This window comes from Tachyglossus aculeatus, chromosome 1 (genome assembly GCF_015852505.1).
Source record: "Tachyglossus aculeatus isolate mTacAcu1 chromosome 1, mTacAcu1.pri, whole genome shotgun sequence".
Taxonomy (NCBI): Eukaryota; Metazoa; Chordata; class Mammalia; order Monotremata; family Tachyglossidae; genus Tachyglossus; species Tachyglossus aculeatus.
Genome location: NC_052066.1, coordinates 144,546,794 through 144,567,078, shown reverse-complemented (window position 1 = coordinate 144,567,078; position 20,285 = coordinate 144,546,794). Strand labels below are relative to the sequence as shown.

Here is a 20,285-nt window from a genome sequence, read left to right as displayed (position 1 = left end):
CCGGTGGGGATCTCGGGGGTTCGGGATTGGGACCTCTCTGGCCACCCCCTGCAGGTGGGCTGGTGGTGTTCCTCTTTTTATGATGGCATTTCTTAAGCGCTTACTATGTGAAAAGCACTGTTCTAAGCACTGGGGAGCTTACAAGGTGATCAGGTTGTCCCATGGGGGGCTCACAGTCTTAATCCCCATTTTACAGATGAGGTAACTGAGGCCCAGAGAAGTTAAGTGACTTGCCCAAAGTCACACAGCTGACAATTGGCGGAGCTGGGATTTGAACCCATGACCTCTGACTCCAAAGTCCGTGCTCTTTCCATTGAGTCACACTGCTTCTCTAATTGCAGGCACCTGGACGTGATTGATGTGCTGCGAGCTGCTGGGGCTGAGCTTTCACCGAAGGAGCTGCAAGGAGTTGGCACAGAGCTCTGCAGGTAAGAGCCGAAGGGGCAGAAGGGCCGAAGGGCATGGGCTGGCAGGAGCTGGACCCTATTAAGACCCCAACTGTCCCTGGTACTATTAAATTTTGAGCCCCCCTCCTCTGCCACACTACCTGGACTCCCCCTCCAGCTCTCTGATGAGACTCTGTCCCTCCCCTAGGTAGAGAGATGAACTTTGGCCTCCATCATCATCATCATCATAATCATAATAATGATGGCATTTATTAAGCGCTTACTATGTGCAAAGCACTGTTCTACGTGCAGGTGATCAGGTTGTCGCACAGGGGGCTCCCAATCTTAATCCCCATTTTACAGATGAGGTAACTGAGGCCCAGAGAAGTGAAGTGACTTGCCCAAAGTCACACAGCTGACAATTGGCAGAGCCAGGATTGGCACCCCTGACCTCTGACTCCAAAGCCCGTGTCTTTCCACTGAGCCACACTGCTTCTCTATCATTGTCTATCTGGGGGCAGTTCACGTGGATGCCAGGGGCTAGGCTGAGGGCACAGTTAGGGCTTGGCTCCGCTAGGTCCCGGTGGTCTTGGCTTTTGCCAGCGGGGATCGCTGCTTGCTGCGTCGGGTGCTGTGTGGCTTATCTCTCTCACTCTGGCTCACTGGCTGCATCAGGGGACCCTGCTCTGACCCGGTTCAAGGGAAAGAGAAGCCGTGGCACCCAGCCCCAGAGGGAAAGGTCCACACCACGGCTCCTGGCCCTGGTTTCCCACCCCCTCCAGGACCTTCCTCCCCACCCCAGCAGATCTCACCCAGACCCGGGGTGGGGACAGGGGCAGAACAGGTCGTTCAGCCGTACCTCATCATCTGGCTCCAGTCAGGAGAACATCCAAGGCCTCTCTCCGGCAACTTACAGGGCGGTGACCCCTTTAAGAGACAATCACACTCATCGCCGATCCTCGTGGACTGCTTCAGCACTTGGGCTCTGATGATGATGATGATGATGATGATGATGGTATTTGTTAAGCGCCTACTATGTGCCGGCACTGTACGAAGTGCTGGCACTGTACTAAGCTCTGATAATAATAATGATGGCATTTAAGTGCTTACTATGTGCCAAGCACTGTTTTCAGCACTGGGGTAGATACAAGGTAATCAGGTTGTCCCCCGTGAGGTTCACAGTCTTAACCCCCATTTTACAGTTGCGGTAACTGAGGCACAGAGGAGTTAAATGATTTGCTCAGGGTCACACAGCTCAGCTGGCTCAGCTGGGAGGATTTGGTGGGTCCCAGAGGCAGTGGGCACACCAGGGTCTCACTGGGACAATGCCCAGAGGCCAGAGCTGAGCTCCAAGCACCAGACTCCATCATGGTCTCCCTTCCTACGCCTCCATCAGCCAACCCCACCTCACAAAGTGAGCGGTGAGGCCTAGTGGCTAGAGCACAAGCCTAGGAGTCAGAAGGACCTGGTTTCTAATCCCAGCCATTTGCCACTTGTCTGCTGTGTGATCTTGGACAAGTCACTTCACTTCTCTGTGCCTCAGTTACCTCATGTGTAAAGTGGGGATTAAGACTGCGAGCCCCACATGACCCGATTTGCTTGTATCCACCTCAGCATATAGTAGAAGGAGAAGCAGCGTGGCTCAGTGGAAAGAGCCCGGGCTTTGGAGTCAGAGGTTATGGGTTCAAATCCGACTCCACCACTTATCAGCTGTGTGACTTTGGGCAAGTCACTTCACTTCTCTGGGCCTCAGTTACCTCATCTGTAAAATGGGGATGAAGACCGTGAGCCCCCCGTGGGACAACCTGATCACCTTGTTAACCTCCCCAGCGCTTAGAACAGTGCTTTGCACATAGTAAGCGCTTAATAAATGCTATCATTATTATTATTATTACCGTGCCTGGCACATAGTAAGCGCTTAATAAATATCACCATTATTATTATTTAAAATGGCTGTCACGCATCAGAGAGAGCAGTGCAGGAGTTGGATGGTCAACTCCAGCACCACCTCATCCCCTCTGATGTCGCACATGTACAGTGGCCATCTTGGGAAGGTCTGATTTGGGCACCATCTTCCTAGTATCCCAATCAGTGTCCATGATGATAGGGGCAAGAGGTGACTACTTCCTATCTGAAGCAGCATCGGGTTGAATTGCTTGTCTCTATGGGCCCCCATCACTTTCCTCCTCCAAAAATACCCTTAGCCCTGGGTCCCCGGGTTGCAGCCCAAAGAGCCCTTGGCATTTACCTGCCCTTGCCCACACTGGGTAAACATTTGTGAACAGTGTCTTTCAGCCCCACTCTGTGTCTGGAGCCTTTCTCCTCCCTAACCCAGTGTCATCAGTCACCATCACCAATGGCATTTCTTGAGCACTTACTAAGTGCAGAGCACTGTACTGAGCACTTGGGAGTACAGAGTGGGAAGGCACGTTCCCTGCCCACAACAAGCTTAGTCTTTGAGGGGGTCTAAACTCTAGCCTGCAGGGGTTTGAAGTGGGGAGGAGTTCAGCAAAGAGGTAAATGGATGGAGGGTGGGGCGAGCAGAGCAGATCCCAGCAACTGCCCGTTTTCTCTGTTCCATTCACTCAATCAATCAACGGTACTTACGGAGCACTCACTTTGTGCAGAGCATCGTACTAAGTGCTTAGTAGATTTCAATACAACACAGTTGGTAGACCCATTCCCTGCCCATGAGGAGCTTTCTGTCTGGACTCCCCAGAAACCTCCTCACCTCACTAGGATTGCTGCCGATCCAGATTCCATAGGGCCGGAATCCGGCGACATTTGAAGGTTCTCAGTTTGGCTTACTGGGATGGGGAAAAGAGAAGTGTCTGGAACATCTGAAATATTCACTCTTCAAAGTCCTGTCAGCCACGTTTCCTCGTGAACAGGGTCCGGGCGAGGGTCCCGGCGAAGATGAGTGAGCCAGGGCAGAGAAGGCATCCACACTGCTCTCTGACCAGCCGAGGGGTCAGTCTTGCCTGGCAGGAAGTGAGCCCGGTGGTGATGCTGTGTCCGCACATCTCCCTGCACGTAGCTGTGCTCTGAGCTGAGAGATGAAAGGCACCCGAGCATTGCCCTGGTATTAAAATAATGTCCTCCCTCGGGATAATGACGGTCAAACTTCACAGGGCCTGAATTACCCCGACCAATTTACTCCTTTCTTGTGGGCTGTGGCCGAGTACGTCCAGCGCACGGTCAGATGTACCTGTCTGGCGGGTTTGGGGAGATGCTGGCCTGGGAAAAGGGTGGGGGGCTCCGGGCATTCACTCATCAATTCAATCGTATTCGTTGAGCACTTACTGTGTCGAAAGCACTGTACTAAACAGTTGGGAAAGTACAATATAACAATAAACAGACACATTTCCTTCCCATACCTTCCAAGATGTTAAGATGGTTCGGGAAATGTATAGGATGCCAGTATGGTTCCTGTTTGCCTATTTCAAGATTTTGAGGAGCTGCATGGTCTAGTGGATAGAACACAGGCACACAAGAGTCAGAAGGAGCCAGGCTCTCCACTTGTCTGCTGTGTGACCCTGGGCAAGTCACTTAACTTCTCTGTGCCTCTGTTACCTCATCTGTAAAATGGGGATTAAGACTGTGAGCTCCACGTGGGACATGGACTGTGTCCAACCTGATTGACTGTATCCAACCTGATTCGCTTGTATCTACCTGAGTGCTTAATGCAGTGCCTGGCATATTGTAAGTGCTTAAAAAATACCATAAAAATAATAAATAAAAAAAGAAGGCATCTCGGAACCTGTCACCCAGGGCCCACTGAAGAATGTGATGGGAAAGAGACATAATGGTAATTGTGGTATTTAAGAGCCCACTACATGCCAAGTACTGGTCTAAACACTGGGGTAGACAGAAGATAATCAGGTTGTCCCCCATGGGTCTCCCAGTCTAAGATGGAGGGAGAACAGGTATTGAATCCCCATTTTGCAGATGAGGAAACTGAGGCATAGAGAAGTTAAGAGATTTGCCCAAGGTCACACAGCAGGTATGTGAAGGAGCTGGAATTAGAACATGGGTCCTCTGACACCCAGGCCTGGGGTCTTTCCATTAGGCCAGGCAGCTTCTCAGGGGTATGGTCCCTCTCCTTGGGGAGATCCAGCTATCAGGAGAAACATGGCAGACAATCAGCTTAAGGTAGAAATGGCAGAAATCTGCTAAGAGGGAATGGAACAGAGACAGAGACCAGAGAGGAGGAGAGTGGGTAAGGTAAATCAGAGAAGATTCCTGGAGGAAGTGAGACCCTAAGTTGTGTCCGGGAGTAAGATGGGCAGGAGCAAGGAGGATGTCCCATGCCCGAGGCTTGGAGGTGGGGCAGGAAGGGCTGGCATGGAGGATGTGGGCTGGTGTGCAGTGGGAGTGAGAGCAGATGGGGTGGGTGGGGTTAGGGTTTGGTCACAGTCAGGTTCTTTTGTTTGACCTGGAAGCCAGTGAGTTTCCTTCTTCCCAAACTGGACAAGCAAGCTTCAGATTTTCATTCATTCAATCGTATTTATTGAGCGCTTACTGTGTGCAGAGCACTGTACTAAGCGCTGGGGAAGTACAAGTTGGCAACATATAGAGACGGTCAACAGCGGGCTCACAGTCTAGAAGAGGGAGACAGACAACAAAACAAAACATATTAACAAAATAAAATAAATAGAATAGTAAATATGTACAAGTAAAATAGAGTAATAAATCTGTACAAACATATATACAAGTGCTGTGGGGAGGGGAAGGAGGTAGGGCGGGGGGCATGGGGAGAGGGGAGGAGGGGGAGAGGAAGAAGGGGGCTCAGTCTGGGATTTGTGGCAAGAGATCATGAACAGCATCATTACTGGGTCATCTTCACAGACCAGAGGTCCTGGGTTCTCATCCCAGTTTTCCCACATCCCTGCTGTGTGACCTTGGGCAAGTCACTGAAATTATCTGTGCCTCAGTGTCTTCGACTGCAAAATGAGGATTCAGTACCTGTTGTACCTTCTACTTAGACTGTGAACCCCATGTAGGATCTGATTATCTTGTATCTACCCCAGTGTTTAGAACAGAGCTTGGCACATAGTCTGCACTTAATAAAGACCATGATTATTGTTATTTTTAGACCATCTAGCACGGGACTCTGTCTCCAACAGAATCCCCCAGCCCCCTCGAAGGACCGAGTGCTAATTATCTTTCTGAACACCCATCCTCTTCACCCCTTACTTTCTCTCAAATGATTCAGGATGCATTGCTCATCTATGGCTTTATCCAGTCTCCTCTGATATTGGCTGGCGTTTCTGGCCACACCGCTGTCTTTGGAACAGATTCAACATGTTCACCCCTCATCTGGGGAAAAATATTTTGTTTTCTTAATTCTCACCTCCCTCCCCACCACAAACTGCATTGGTGTCCCTCGCTCCCTGGTAGGGTAGGATTTGGGGAACAACAGTTTCATTTTTAGCTGTCTTCCCTGTTACATCTCTCTCCAGTGAAGTGCCAACTTTTTGTTTAGAGGGTGGGGATGACAAGGAGGCAAAGATTTTAGGTAGATAAAAACTGGGAGAGGACAGACAGCCAAGGACTACCAGAAAGCTGTGATTTTAGTCTTTCCAGAAATGGTTAGAAAGGCCCTATCAGAGACCCAAGAAGCGCTGTGGGGGTAATCGCTCCATTGCCTCTGGGGAACAGGTCACTGCAGTTACTGTTGCAGTGACCCAGCCTGGACCTTTCATACATGGGTCCATGGACACCTCTCTGTGGCCTGCAAGTATTTCTGGCTGCATGGCTTCCTGTGGGGACGAGTCCATATGCTCACCTCAGTTTTGGGGAAGAAGGGTGTCCTCTTCACTCATCTTGGCTCAGCCTGCCTGGGGCCCAGACTGTATCTGGGTTCTTGGTGAACTTGAGACTGAGAGACTTTGGTTTATTTTCCTCTCCATGCAGGGGTATGTGTGTTGGCTGCGGGGGCTGGGGGGACCTGCCAGAACTGCAGGGCAGATGTCCTCTCACACCAGCCTCAACAATAATAACAATAATGATGGCATTTGTTAAGTGCTTACTATGTGCAAAGCACTGTTCTAAGCGCTGGGGGGGATACAAGGTGATCAGGTTGGCCCACGTGGGGCTCACAGTCATAATCCCCATTTTACAGATGAGGTAACTGAGGCTCAGAGAAGTTAAGTGACTTGCCCAAGGTCACACAGCAGACGTGTGGCGGAGCTAGGATTCGAACCCATGACCTCAGACTCCAAAGTCCGTGCTCTTTCTTTGCCCTTGGCTCTTCTGCCAGGGCTATAGTTTGTCCCTTATTTCACTCATTCATTCATTCATTCATTCATTCAATTGTATTTATTGAGCGCTTACTGTGTGCAGAGCACTGTACTAAGCACTTGGGAAGTAAAAGTTGGCAACATATAGAGACGGTCCCTACCCAACAGTGGGCTCACAGTCTAGAAGAGGGAGACAGAGAACAAAACAAAACATATTAACAAAATAAAATAAATAGAATAAATATGTACAAGTAAAATAAATAAATAAATAGAGTAATAAATACGTACAAACATATATACATATATACAAGTGCTGTGGGGAACGGAAGAAGGTAAGGCGGGGGGGGATGGAGGGGAGGAGGAGGGGGAGAGGAATGAGGAGGCTCAGTCTGGGAAGGCCTACTGGAGGAGGTGAGCTCTCAGTAGGGCCTTGAAGGGAGGAAGAGAGCGAGCATGGCAGATGTGGGGAGGGAGGGCATTCCAGGCCACGGGGATGACGTGGGCCGGGGGTCGACGGTGGGACAGGCGAGAACGAGGCATGGTGAGGAGATCAGTGGCAGAGGAGTGGAGGGTATGGGCTGGGCTGGAGAAGGAGAGAAGGGAGGTGAGGTAGACTTTTGAGGTCCCAGGTCAACCCCTGCTAGCCAAAACCCACTCTTTGGCCTTGACTGACCAGCTCTACTCTGGCAGCACCTTTGCGGATTCCCCCCACAGCTGTAGCCAACCTTCTTGGGCCTTGACTCTGCTTGGCTGCCCTCCGGAATACCACTCTGGAATCAGTCTCCTTCCTGGCAGCTGGATTTCTGGACGAGGTGCCAGCCTCCACAGAGGATCTGGGCTCAGATGGAACTGCCCTAGCCCTCCCCTGAATACCCCTACCCTGCCCCGGGGGGGGACATCTGCAACCCCCCATTTTTCCAAGGAAGATAGCCTTGGTTTTCTGCCAAGGAATCACGAGCACCCCCACTGAATCCCAAGGGGGGTACTCCCTCCCCCTGCCATTGCCGCCAAAGCCTGGACCCCTTGGGGATCCTGCACCTTACATACCCATCGGTGACCCGCCCCTCGCCTCTCCACCCCTCTGTCCCATGGTGCACCCTGATGCTCTCACCCCGCCCAGGCACCGTATTAAGGGAGCGGCTCCCAAAATTGCATTCTTTCCCAAAAGAGACGATGACCCGACGTTTGAGCTGATCCGGCCCCCGCCGCAGAACCTGTTGAACGGGCTGGGAGGATGGGCTCTAAACCTGAGCAGGGTGGCACCGGGTTTGCCATCGGCTAGTGCAGGGAGAGGGAATTCAGACGTTCAGTGACACTCGAGCTGCGGGGACGCCCAGAGCACTACAGTGCCAGGGCACAGCATGGCCTAATGGACAGAGCGTGAGCCAGGGAATCAGAATGAATTGGGTTTCAATTCCAGCTTTGCCACTCACTTGCTGTGTGACCTTGGGCAAGTCACTTGGCTTTTCTCTACCCATCATTTAATTCATCTGTAAGATGCATTCAATCGGATTTATTGAGCGCTTACTGTGGGGAAAGCATTGTCCTAAGAACTTGGGAAAGTACAATATAACAACAAACAGACACATTCCCTAATCACTACTCACTTACAGTCTAGAGATAATAATTATGGTATTTGTTACATGTTTACTATGTCCCAGGTGTTGTACTAAACACTGGGGTGGGTACAAGCAAATGGGTTGGACGCAGTCCCTTTCCCACAAGGAGCTCACAGTCTCAATCCCCATTTTACAGATGAGGTAACTGAGGCACAGAGAAGTGAAGTGACTTACCCAAGGTCACACAGCAGACAAGTTGCAGAGCTGGGACTAGAACCCACGACCTACTGTGTCCCCTATGGGAGACATGGACTGAGTCCGACCTGACTGGCTTGTGTCCACCCCAGTGCTTAGTTCAGGGCCTGGCACATAGTAAGCTTTAACAAGTACCATAAAAAAAATGACACTGAAACACTCAGTTTGAAGCAGGCGGGAAAGAGGAAGGCTGAGACAAGGCAGGATTGGAGTTCATAGAGCCACATGAGGCATGGATAGGGGGAACTCAGAATTGCTGCTCTCTAAGGCAAGGTGTGCCCATCGGGGATGGGGGTTGGCAGGTTCAAACCAAACTGCAGAAAAATTTCTTCTCCTAGTAAGGGATGAGCACATGGAATCCATTTTCCCAGACAGCTGTGCAACCAGAAGTATCAGCAGGTCCCAAGACGGTTTGGGTAGATCCAGGGATGAGAAGCCCCTGCTGGGTCACTGGAGGGAAAGTCAGGGATGGAGGGGGGTGAGTCAGGGGTATTGGATGGTCCATTCTGGGTCACTGGAGGGAGAATCCGGGATGGAGAGACCAGAGGTAGGGGTTTGGGTGGACCATGTCTAACCATTAGGGAAGGTATTCAAGAGGGCTGCCAGCACATAGTCTCCCTGTCAGAGACTGTCTTGGGCTGGATGGGCTGACCCTTGGGGTGGGGGAGGACTGGAGGTTGCTCAAAACCCTTTACCCTTCCTGTTCCCACTGTCCCTTGGGCCCACCAGTCTTCTTTCTCTGCTGGGAATAAGGGATTAGTTGATGCTCATTTCCTTTGCCCGGCAGTCTCTCACCCCTCATCCTGTCTCTTCCACCCATGTGGTTTGAGCAGTGCCAATCAGGCCTGCCTGACTCATTCCCAGGGCCAATCGATCAATCGGAAGCCATGTGGCCTGGTGGATGGAGCACAGGCCTCGGAGTCAAACGGACCAGGGTTCTAATTCCGATTCTGCCGCTTATCTGCTGTGTGATCTTGTTGTGGGCAGGGAATGTATCTGTTTTATTGTTATAGAGTACTTTCCCAAGAGCTCAGTACAGTGCTCTCCACACAGTAAGTGCTCCATAAATGGGATTGATTGATTGTCCGATCTTGGGCAAGTCACTTAACTTCTCCATGCCTCAGTTTACCTCATATGTAAAATGATGATTAAGACTGTGAGGCCCATGAGGGGCATGGACTGTATCCAAACTAATTAGCTTGCGTCTACCCCAGCATTTAGTAGAGTGCTTGGCACATAGTAAACGCTTAACAAATACCATAAAAAATCAATTTTATTTATCGAGCACTTACTGTGTGCTGAACACTGTCCTAGGCACTTATATGAGAAGTAGCGTGGCTCGGTGGAAAGAGCACAGGCTTTGGAGTCAGAGGTCAGGCGTTCAAATTCCGGCTCCACCAGTTGTCAGCTGTGTGACTTTAGGCAAGTCACTTAATTTCTCTGTGCCCCAGTTATCTCATCTGTAAAATGGGGATTAAGACTGTGAGCCCCCCGTGGGACAACCTGATCACCTTGTAAGCTCCCCAGCGCTTAGAACAGTGTTTTGCACATAGTAAGCGCTTAGTAAATGCCATTATTATTATTATTATTATTATTATATAACAGAGTTGGTAGACATGTTCTCTGCCCCACAGTGAATCTATAGTCTAGGGAGAACTTACAGGCCAGAGGGCCAGATTGGATGGCAATCATTTCTCTGTCACTCCAGGGGGGTGGCTTCCTCCCTGAGTTGGTGGCTCTCTCCTCAGTTGATGGAGATTTCCCTGCTTCTCCAGCCCTTTAATCTCCTGCCCTGGGCTGGATGCCAGGAGTTGCTTTCGAAATCATTCATTCATTCAATCATACGTATTGAGTGCTTACTGTGTGCAAAGCACTATGCTAAGCGCTTGGGGGAGAACAATGCAACAACAAACAAAAAACATCCACCGCCACATCAAACAAAAACTCCTCACCATTAGCTTTAATGCACTTAATCACCTTGCTCCCACGCCCCACCTCACCTCGCTACTCTCCTACTACAACCCAGCCTGCACACTTTGTTCCTCTAATGCTAACCCTCTCACTGGGCCTCAGTGTCGTCTATCTGACCACTGACCTCTTGCCCACAACCTAACTCTGGCCTGGAACATGCTCCCTCCCTCATATCAGATAGATAATTGCCCTTCCCCGACTTCAAAGCCTTATTGAAGTCACATCTCCTCCAAGAAGCCTTCCCTAACTAAACCCTCCTCTCCTCTTCCACTCCCTTCTGTGTTGCCCTGACTTGCTCCTTGGTTCATCCTCCCTCCCATCCCCACAACACACATGTATATAACTGTATATATCTGTAATTTATTTATTTATATTAATGTCTTCTCCCCCCCTTTCTAGACTGTGAGCTCGTTGTAGGCAGGGAATGTATCTGTTATTATACTGTACTCTCCCAAGCGCTTAATACTTTAAGAGAAGAAGCTTAAGAGAAGCAGCTTAAGAGAAGCTGCTCCTTAAGAGAAGCAGCGTGGCTCAGTGGAAGGAGCATGGGCTTTGGAGTCAGAGGTCATGGGTTCTAATCCCGACTCTGCCACCTGTCAGCTATGTGACGTTGGGCAAGTCACTTAACTTCTGTGTGCCTCAGTTACCTCATCTGTAAAATGGAAATTAAGACTGTGAGCCCCACATGGGACAACCTGATCGCCTTGTAACCTCCCCAACACTTAGAACAGTGCTTTGCACATATGAAGCGCTTAATAAATGCCATTATCATTATTATTACAGTGCTTTGTACACAGTAAGCAAGCGCTCAATAAATACAATTGAATGAATGAATGAACAAACACACATTCCCTGCCCACAGCGGCTTTACAATCTAGAGGAATCCCTGGTCGGGAGAAGTGAGAAGTGCTTGGCACATAGTAAGCACTTAACAAATGCCAGTATTATCATTACTTCCCTGCTCCCCACCTTGAAATTTAAACTTGAAGCATTAATTGTGTAAAATTCCTTTTTTCTGGTTTTAGAGGGTCAGAGAGCAGGAGGTTAATCCCAGGAAGTGTGCATGGGCCCTTTAGGGGAACAGTGAAGTTTGATCCCATCCTCTCCAGTTCCTGGGGTGGAGCTTAATCTGGGTTGCAGGAAAGCAAAGACGAAGAGGAGGGTTTGTTGTTCTTTATATGACAAGCCAGCAGCCAGCGGGACCTCGCTTGCTCTGGAGGCGTCTGGCTGGGGGAGACAGGAAAGGAGTCAAACTGACCTCATTTGGAGGGTGGCGTTCCTGCCCCATCCAGTGCTATCCCCACCCCATCCAGTGACCCACACCCTGTCACCCATGACCATGAGAAGGCCTGGAGGGGAGGAGGGCCCACAGCTTGCTGGGCCAGGAGAGGGAAGGTATGGACACCTGAATGGGAGACAGGCCCTTGCCCCAGGTCAGTCCCTTAGTCCACCCAGCCCAGGACGCATGTCCATTGGAGGTCCCAAGATGCTCAGAGGGATTGTGTGCTGCTGGCCCTCCCAGACACCCACCACCTTCATTAGTCAGGGTTTATCATCCAACATCCTTAATCTTCCCCTCTTTATCCCTGACTCTCCATCTAGTAACCCAATAGGGACCATCCTAATAATAATAATAATAATGTTGGTATTTAAGTGCTTACTATGTGCCAACCACTGTTCTCAGCACTGGGGTAGATACAAGGTAATCAGGTCATCTGACATAGGGCTCACAGTCTTAATCCCCATTTTACAGATGAGGCAACCTGAGGCACAGAGAAGCTAAGTGACTTGCCCAAGGTCACACAGCTGACAAGTGGCAGAGTTTGGATTAGAACCCATGAGCTCTGACTCCCAAGCACATGCTCTTTCCATTAAGCCACATAACTCTTCCCTCTCTATCTTTGACCCTCCCTCCAGTGACCCAGTGTGGACCATCCAATACTCCTAATTCTCCCCTCTCCGTCCCTGACTCTTCCTCCATTGTCCCAGCACGGATCCTCCAGCAACCCCTTACTCTGCCCTTTCCATCCTTGATTCTCCCTGGAGATTTAGAGAGCAGCCTGGCCTAGTGGCAAGAGCCCGGGCTTGGGAGTCAGAGGAAGTGGGTTCTAACCCCAGCTCTGCCACTTGTCTGCTGTGTGGCCTTGGGCAAGTCACTTAACTTCTCTGTACCTCAGTTACCTCATCTGCAAAATGGGGATTAAGACTGTGAGCCCCATGTGGGACAACCTAATTACCTTGTATCTACCCCATTGCTTAGAACAGTGCTTGGCATATAGAGTAAGTGCTTAACAAATACCTTAATAATAATAATAATAATAATAATTTTCTGGAGAATTTCCCCATGTTATTGCTATCTCTGTCTCCCTGCTGCCGCCAGTGCAGTAATCGCTTGTCAGTGGAGTAAATTGTCTGGGAACACAGTTAGTGCCTAGAGCCTCCACGGGTGGCCCAGTGTGGGTGAATCCTAGCAAGTAAATGCTAGCCTGGGAACCCGAGGAGATCTGCTCAGCATTGTGGGGTGGGGGGAGGCAGCAGGGGCTGCCCTTTGACTGCAAGAAGGATCGAGGTGCTTTGGGCTGATTTCAACCTTGACCTGGCTTCTCTGGCACTTCACTGTTACCGGTAATTGAGGAGGTGGGAAGGAGGGGTGGGACGGATAGTGACTACACATCCCATATTACACTGGATGCCCAGGCAAACAGAGGCCTTGTCCAATCTCTGGATGGACAAGGCCAGGACTGGTCAGAACTCCAATTTTAGCTGGACTTCAGAAGAGTTTCAAATGCCCCTGGTCATTCCCTCCTCTCTCTGACCCCATATTCCTGATCCTGGAGAGAAGAAAACCATAGGGGAGGATGCAGACTCTATCTCCCCAGTGTCCTGGCAGTATCCACACTGCTCGGAGCCTCGGCCAGGATGGCTGCGATTGGCATGAGGAACACCAGTTGCAAAGACCCAGTGGCTTTTTCCTAGTGTTTGGGGGAGAGGTAGGAATGAACAGCTTCTGCTTCTTTCTTTTCCCTCCCCAGTTCCCCAAGAGGGATATGCCCCCCACCTTTTCCCGCCCTGCCTCAGACAGATTTCTGGTCTCTGCCTCATGTGCCCCCAGTACAGCAAAACCCCAACTGTGTCATCTTCCCACGTGCCTCTTCCATCCTGCAAGTCAGATGGCAGTCACCTCAGCCTTCCCTGGACTCTTTCCGTACTGCTTTCTCTCTGTCAGTCACCTTAATCTCTCTCTCTGGGTCTATCAGTCTTTCTCTGGGTCTGTCTCTCTCTGGATCTGCCCATCTCTCTGGGTGTGTCAGTTTCTCTGGGTCTGTCTCTGGGCCTGTCTCTCTCTGGATCTGTCCACCTCTCTGGGTCTGTCAGTTTCTCTGGATCTGTCAGTTTCTCTGGGTCTCTCAGTTTTTTTGGGTCTGTCTCTCCTTTGATCTTACAGTTTCTCTGGATTTGTCTCTCTCTGGGTCTATCAGTCTCTCTAGGTCTGCCTCCCTCTGAGTCGGTCCATCAGTCTCTCTGGGTCTGTGTCTCTCTGGGTCTGTGTCTCTTTGGATCTGTCTCACTCTGGATCTTTCTCTCCTTGGGTCTGTCAGTCTCTCTGGTTCTGTCACCTCTGAGCCTGAGTCTGTCTCTCTCTGGGTCTCTCAGTCTCTGTAGGTCTGTCTCTCTGGGCCTCTCAGTCTCCCTGCATCTGTCAATCTCTCTGGGTCCATCACCTCTGAGTTTGAGTCTGTCTTTCTGGGACTGGGACTGTCTCTCTGTGTTTCTCTCTGGGTCTGTCTATCTCTGGTCCTGTCTCTCTCTGGGTCTGTCAGTCTCTCTGAGTCTGTCTCTGTCTCTGGTTCTGAATCTGTCTTTCTGATTCTGAGACTGTCTTTCTGTGTCTGGGCCTCAGACCAATCTCTCTCTCTCTGTTTCTCTGGTTCTGTCAGTTTTTTAGATCTGTCTTTCTGGGCCTGGCTCTGTCTCTCCCAGTCCATCTCTCTTGGTACGTCAGTCTCTCTGGTCTGTCTCTTTCTTGATATCTGACTGTATCAATGCCCATCTGTCTCTCTGAGTCCTCTCTGGGTCTGTCTGTCTCTATCTAGTCTGTCTCTCTCTGAGACTCGTTTCTTCTCCTTTGAGCTCAAGCTTTCGTTCTACTGCCTAAGTGCCGGAGGGGAAAACCGTGTTGTGAAATATGAAACTAGAGTCTCTCCCTTCTCTGTCTCCTTTAAAAATCTGGTTCTGGCCCCACCCATGGGGTGAAACGAGGCCCTGGACAACCCTATTAATTTCCCCAGCTGATTCACCCCCTTGGGGTTGCTTGCTCAGCTGTTTGAGGCTGTTGTAATCTCCTCCCCACGACGCCGCCCCCGCCCCCTGTTTCCTGGCCCTGCCCCCTTGTCCATGGCCCCGCCTCCGGCCTCAGCCAATGGCTTTGCCCCACCCTAATAATAATAATCATAATAATTGGGGTATTAGCTAAGTGCTTAGCACTTCTAGACTGTGAGCCCACTGTTGGGTAGGGACCGTCTCTATATGTTGCCAACTTGTATTTCCCAAGCGCTTAGTACAGTGCTCTGCACACAGTAAGCACTCAATAAATATGATTGATTGATTGATTGCTTACTATGTGCCACACACTGTTCTAAGCACTGGGGTAGGTACAAAGTAATAAGGTTAGACACAGTCCCTGTCCCATGTGGGGCTCACATTCTTAATCCCCATTTTACAGATGAGGTAACTGAGGTACAGAGAGGTGACTTGCAAGGTCATAGAGCAGACAAGTGGTGGAGCTGAGATTAGAACCCATGACTTTCGGACTCTCAGGCCCGTATTCTATCCACTTCACCATGCTGCACCTCACTCTCTAGTCCCTGGCCTCCCTGTCATGTCCCCCAGTCCTCCCTGGCCATTGGTCCCGCTCCCTGGTCCCTGGCCACTGGTCCCACCCAACACCCCCCAGTCCCTAGCCATTAATAATAATAATTAATAATGATGGTATTTGTTAAGTGCTTACTATGTGCCAGGCACCATACTAAGTGCTGGGGTAGATACAAGCAAATCGGGTTGGACACAGTCTCTGCCCGACGTGGGACTCACAGTCTCAATCCCCATTTTACAGATCAGGTAACTGAGGCCCAGAGGAGTGAAGTGACATGTCCAAAGTCACATAGCAGACAGGTGGCAGAGCCGGGATTAGAACCCATGTCCTTCTGACTTGCAGGTCCATGCTCTATTCACTACGCCACCCTGCTTCTCAGAAACTGTTAGACCCAACCAACCCCCAGACTGAGCCCCCTTTTTCTTCTTCTCCTCCCCTTCCCCCTGCCCTACCTCCTTCCCCTCCCCACAGCACCTGTATATATGTTTGTACAGATTTATTACTCTATTTACTTTACTTGTACACATTTACTATTCCATTTATTTTGTTAATGATATGCATCTAGCTTTATTTCTATTTATTCTGATGACTTGACACCTGTCCACATGTTTTGTTTCGTTCTCTGTCTCCCCCCTCTAGACTGTGAGCCCGTTGTTGGGTCGGGACCGTCTCTATATGTTGCCAACTTGTACTTCCCAAGCGCTTAGTACAGTGCTCTGCACACAGTAACCACTCAATAAATAATACTGAATGAATGAAAGAACCCCCTGGTCCTTGTCCCTGGCTGCTGGTCCCTCCTCACTCTCCTGGACTCTGGTCCCTAGCCTTGCCCCATTCATTCATTCATTCATTCAATCGTATTTATTGAGTGCTTACTGTGTGGAGACCACTGTACTTAGTGCTTGGGAAGCACAAGTTGGCAACATATAGAGACGGTCCCTAGTTCCTGGCTGCCATTCTTGCCCCCATCCCCAAGTCCCTGGCCTCCATCCCCATCCCAGCCTCAGGAGAGAAGGACCAGTAGGTGAGGTGCAAGGCCGGTCTGGTCACTTGTCTCCCCCCAGGCTGGCTGCGAGCGGCGACATAGATGGGCTGATAGTGTGGCGGCAAGCCGGGGCGGATTGGGCCGAGGTGGGCTACACCGGACAGAGTCCCTTGCAAGTGGTGAGTCCTCGTGCGGCTGAGGTCCACACCCCTCCCTGCCTCTCTCTTCATGCCAGCAGGATTCGGGAGCCCCTCTGACACTTCCCACCTTGACCTCCAGCCCCCTCAACCCTGCTGCCGGCCCCCCTGGGAAGGGAGCTGGATGCCATGGATAAGTGGCCCAAGATGCCCACTCTGGTCCCATCCAGTCTGCTTCCTCATCCCCATGATTGTGGGTCTCCTGTCAGGAGAAACCCAGTGGCAGCAGTGGGCAAGTATGGGGGTTTCGCTTTCTGCCTCAAAGCCCTACTGAGAGCTCATCTCCTCCAGGAGGCCTTCCCAGACTGAGCCCCCTCCTTCCTCTCCCCCTCCCCTCCCTCCTCATCCCCTCCACCTTACCTCCTTCCCCTCCCCACAGCACCTGTATATATATATATATACAGGTATGTATATATATATATATGTTTGTACATATTTATTACTCTATTTATTTTACCTGTACATATTTCTTCTATTTATTTTATTTTGTTAATATGTTTTGTTTTGTTGTCTGTCTCCCCCTTCTAGACTGTGAGCCTGCTGTTGGGTAGGGACCATCTCTATATGTTGCCAACTTGTACTTCCCAAGCACTTAGTACAGTGCTCTGCACACAGTAAGCGCTTAATAAATATGATTGAATGAATGAATGAATGCCTCAGTTTCCCAACTGTCTGCAGCTGTCCAGCCACAAACTGTGGTTTCTTGCTTCATTTGCCTCCTCTTGCAGGCAGAGGCAGCCGGGAACCAGGAGGTGGTCAATGTTTTAAGGACTCTGGGTGACAGAGGACAGGTAAGAGGCCCCTTCCTGAGGCAAGGTCCTTTCCCACTGAAGGAGTGTGTGTATGTGTGTGAGTGACAGACTGAGAGTGAGTGTGTGAGTGAATGTGTGTGTAAGTGAATGTATGTTTGAGTGTGTGAGAGCAAATAAATGTGTGCAAGTATGTCTGAGAGTGAATGTATGTGTGAGTGCATGAATGTGCATGAGAGTGAATGTGAAGGAGTGTGTATGTACGTACAGTGTGTGTGTGAGTGAATGTATGTGTGTGTGTGTGTGAATGAATGTGCGTGTCTGAGTGAATGTGTTTGAGTGAATGTATAGAAAGTGAGTGTGTGTGAGGCAGTAAGAGTGTGTGCGTGAGAGTGAGTGTATTTGTGAGAGTGAGTGTGTGTGGGAGAGTGAGTGCAAGTGCTAGGAACTTACCCAGTTTTGGCTATAAAGATGCATGTGCCCCAACTGGGAGTCTTCCCCCCACCATGCTCCGCAGGTGTGGATCCCCAGTTAGAAATAAGCTTACTGAGACTCTAATGCAGAAGACTGAAACCAAGAGAAAGACTCAGGTTACGAAAATTCCCTGTTCCTAGAATGGCAGATTCAGAAATCCATCCTTCAAATGTCACCCTCTTTCTTAAAAAAAAAATGGCTTGGTGAAGGCCTGGTCTGTGGTCACTCAAAGCCCTGGTCCGTGGTCACCCACCCTCAGACCATTCTGGCTTTCAGTGAGAAGTGACCCCCATCTCCCCAGCCCCTCTGAGCACCTCCAAGCTGATGACCTTTCTGAGCTTTGGTCTAAGCCTGTGTGCCCCACTCCCGCTGAAAGCCAGTGCACTGGCCATTGCTGGACTCTGAGCTAGGCTCTCGGAAGCAAACAGAAAGACAAAATCCCCTCCCTTAAGGAGCGTCTGGTGTCCCGGCCTTTTCTGTGCAATGGATGAGCTGTATCCTTCTTTCCACAGCATTCAGGTGGCCAGTCTTGTGGAGGGGGAAGTCATGCCTGAGGAGGAGTCTAGGACAGGAACCCTCCTGGGAGAAGCCAGACGATGGGTGATTGTCCTGGGATGTCACTGTGCCTCGGACAATGCGGGACTGGTTGGGTCCTAATCACAGGTGGTATCCCTGGGTCACCATTCCAGCCCCTCAGTAGGGGAAAGCTGGGGCAGGAAGATTTGGGCAGGGGATGGGGGACAGTGAGAACTCTGTGGACATCACATAGGGACAACCGAGAATCAGGTAGGGACAAGGCTAGCTATTGTGGCTCTGGGTGAGGCTGAACCTTACCCACTCAGGGTAAAATGGCCTCACCCCTCTTCTCCAGAGACCCCATCCTTGTACTTGGGAAAGATCCAGTTCACCTGTCTACTTTTGTGTTTTGTTGTCTGTCTCCCCCTTCTAGACTGTGAGCCCGTTGTTGGGTAGGGACCGTCTCTATATGTTGTTGATTTGTACTTCCCAAGCACTTAGTAAAGTGCTCTGCACACAGTAAGCGCTCAATAAATGTGATTGAATGAATGACTATCAGCTCTTGAGCAATGCCCACCCCCACAGCAGCCCCATAGTCTGTGGGACTCTGAATCCATGGGGGGATCGGGGGCTCTAGAACACTTGAAACTATGTGCCAGTTTTCCCCTCTAGACAACCCGACCCCATAGTCGGCACCACGGGCCATCCAACTCCCCCAACTCTCCCCTCTCCATCTCTGACCTTCCCTTCAGCGACCCAGCATGGATCATCCAACACCCCTTGCTCTCCCCTCACCATCCCTGGCTCTCCCTCCAGTGAGCCAGCATGAATCACTGGTCCATGGGTCATGCAGGTCTTTCCATCTGCTCATCTTCCTTTGGGAACAGATTTCCCATGCTCACCCTCACTGGAGGAAGAAATGTTTATTTGAACCAGTGGTGCTCTTGGTCCAGGGGGAGTGGGATTTGGGGAACAGCAATTCCATGAGCACCTTGTACACCCCATTCGTGATTCTCTCAATTCCTAACCCCTCTCAGCCTGTGCCTCTCCAGAAGGCAAGTTCTTATAATCTGACCTAGCTCCCTTCTGCTGCATTCCTTTTTCATCTCACCCTCAATGGAGACACAAGAACATCGCCCTGCCAGTCCCCCTGCCCTTCCTCTACTATAACCAGTGTCAGCTCCCCTTTGCCTTGGGTTCTCTCTCTTCTTGAAATAAAATGGAAATGAAAAGTGGCCTGTATCCATGCTTAGAAAGCTGATGGCCTAAGAGCAGTTGCTTCATCGTTGACTGAGTTAAACAAACCTTTTCCACCAACGCCATACTCCGCAGGCTCTGCTTTTGGGCCTCTGATTCCTTCCCCTCCGTGGAGTCCCATAGGGAACCCGCTGGGAGGGTGGTCTTGACAGGCGGCTCGGGGACCTGGTGGTCGGTCAGTGGTGATGGCAGATTTGGACTATGGTGGGGATCAACCGGCAAGGTGGTTGTGAAGGAGGCGCAGAGCCTGCAGGGTCTGGCTGGCTCAACCTCTTGGTGGAGAACTCTGGTTTGCTGTTGATAATGATAATGATACTTGTTAAGCATACAAGTTAATCAGGTCGGACACAGTCCCTGTCCCACATGGAGCTCACACACGTAATCCCCATTTTACAGATGAGGTGACTGAGATCCAAAGAAGTTAAGTGACTTGTCCTAAGTCATACAGCAGACATGTGGTGGAGCAAAAATTAGAACTCAGGTCCTTTTAACTTCCAGGCCCATGCTCTATTGACTAAGCCACTTGCAGCCCTCCCTCCATCCAGTGTCCGATTAGCACGGCAAACCCTGCAGGTGACACAAGCCTCAGTGGAGGTACAAATCTTCCCAACTCTGAGTCGCCCTGGAAATTCTGCCTTTGGCACGTCAACCTGATTGACAGTGTCCCCAGTGTTTACCACTCTCTTACCCCATCCTTTCACCCGGCTGCTGCTTCCTGAATAGTGTCAGTACAGAATCCTAGGTTCAGGCAGGAGAAGGAGGGAGGGGCTGGAACGTGACCATGCCTCAGGCATTGGCTGTCAGTCTTTCAGACTCTTAGA

At 50.5% G+C, this 20,285-nt stretch overlaps 1 protein-coding gene across 3 annotated transcripts in view; it reads left to right on the top strand.

The window, feature by feature from the left end:
* ASPG (asparaginase) overlaps positions 1–18,663 on the top strand; it is a 94,613-nt gene extending 75,950 nt beyond the window's left edge. For 2 of the 3 annotated variants that reach the window (XM_038747534.1, XM_038747545.1), the window contains exons 13-16: positions 342–428; positions 16,351–16,450; positions 17,197–17,259; positions 18,204–18,663. In XM_038747534.1, the coding sequence (XP_038603462.1) occupies positions 342–428; positions 16,351–16,450; positions 17,197–17,259; positions 18,204–18,245 (292 nt within the window). In that variant the 3' untranslated portion in view covers positions 18,246–18,663. The remainder of the gene's footprint in view (positions 1–341; positions 429–16,350; positions 16,451–17,196; positions 17,260–18,203) is intronic. The other variant, XM_038747554.1, reaches the window with a different exon arrangement.
* The last annotated feature ends 1,622 nt before the right edge of the window (positions 18,664–20,285 follow it).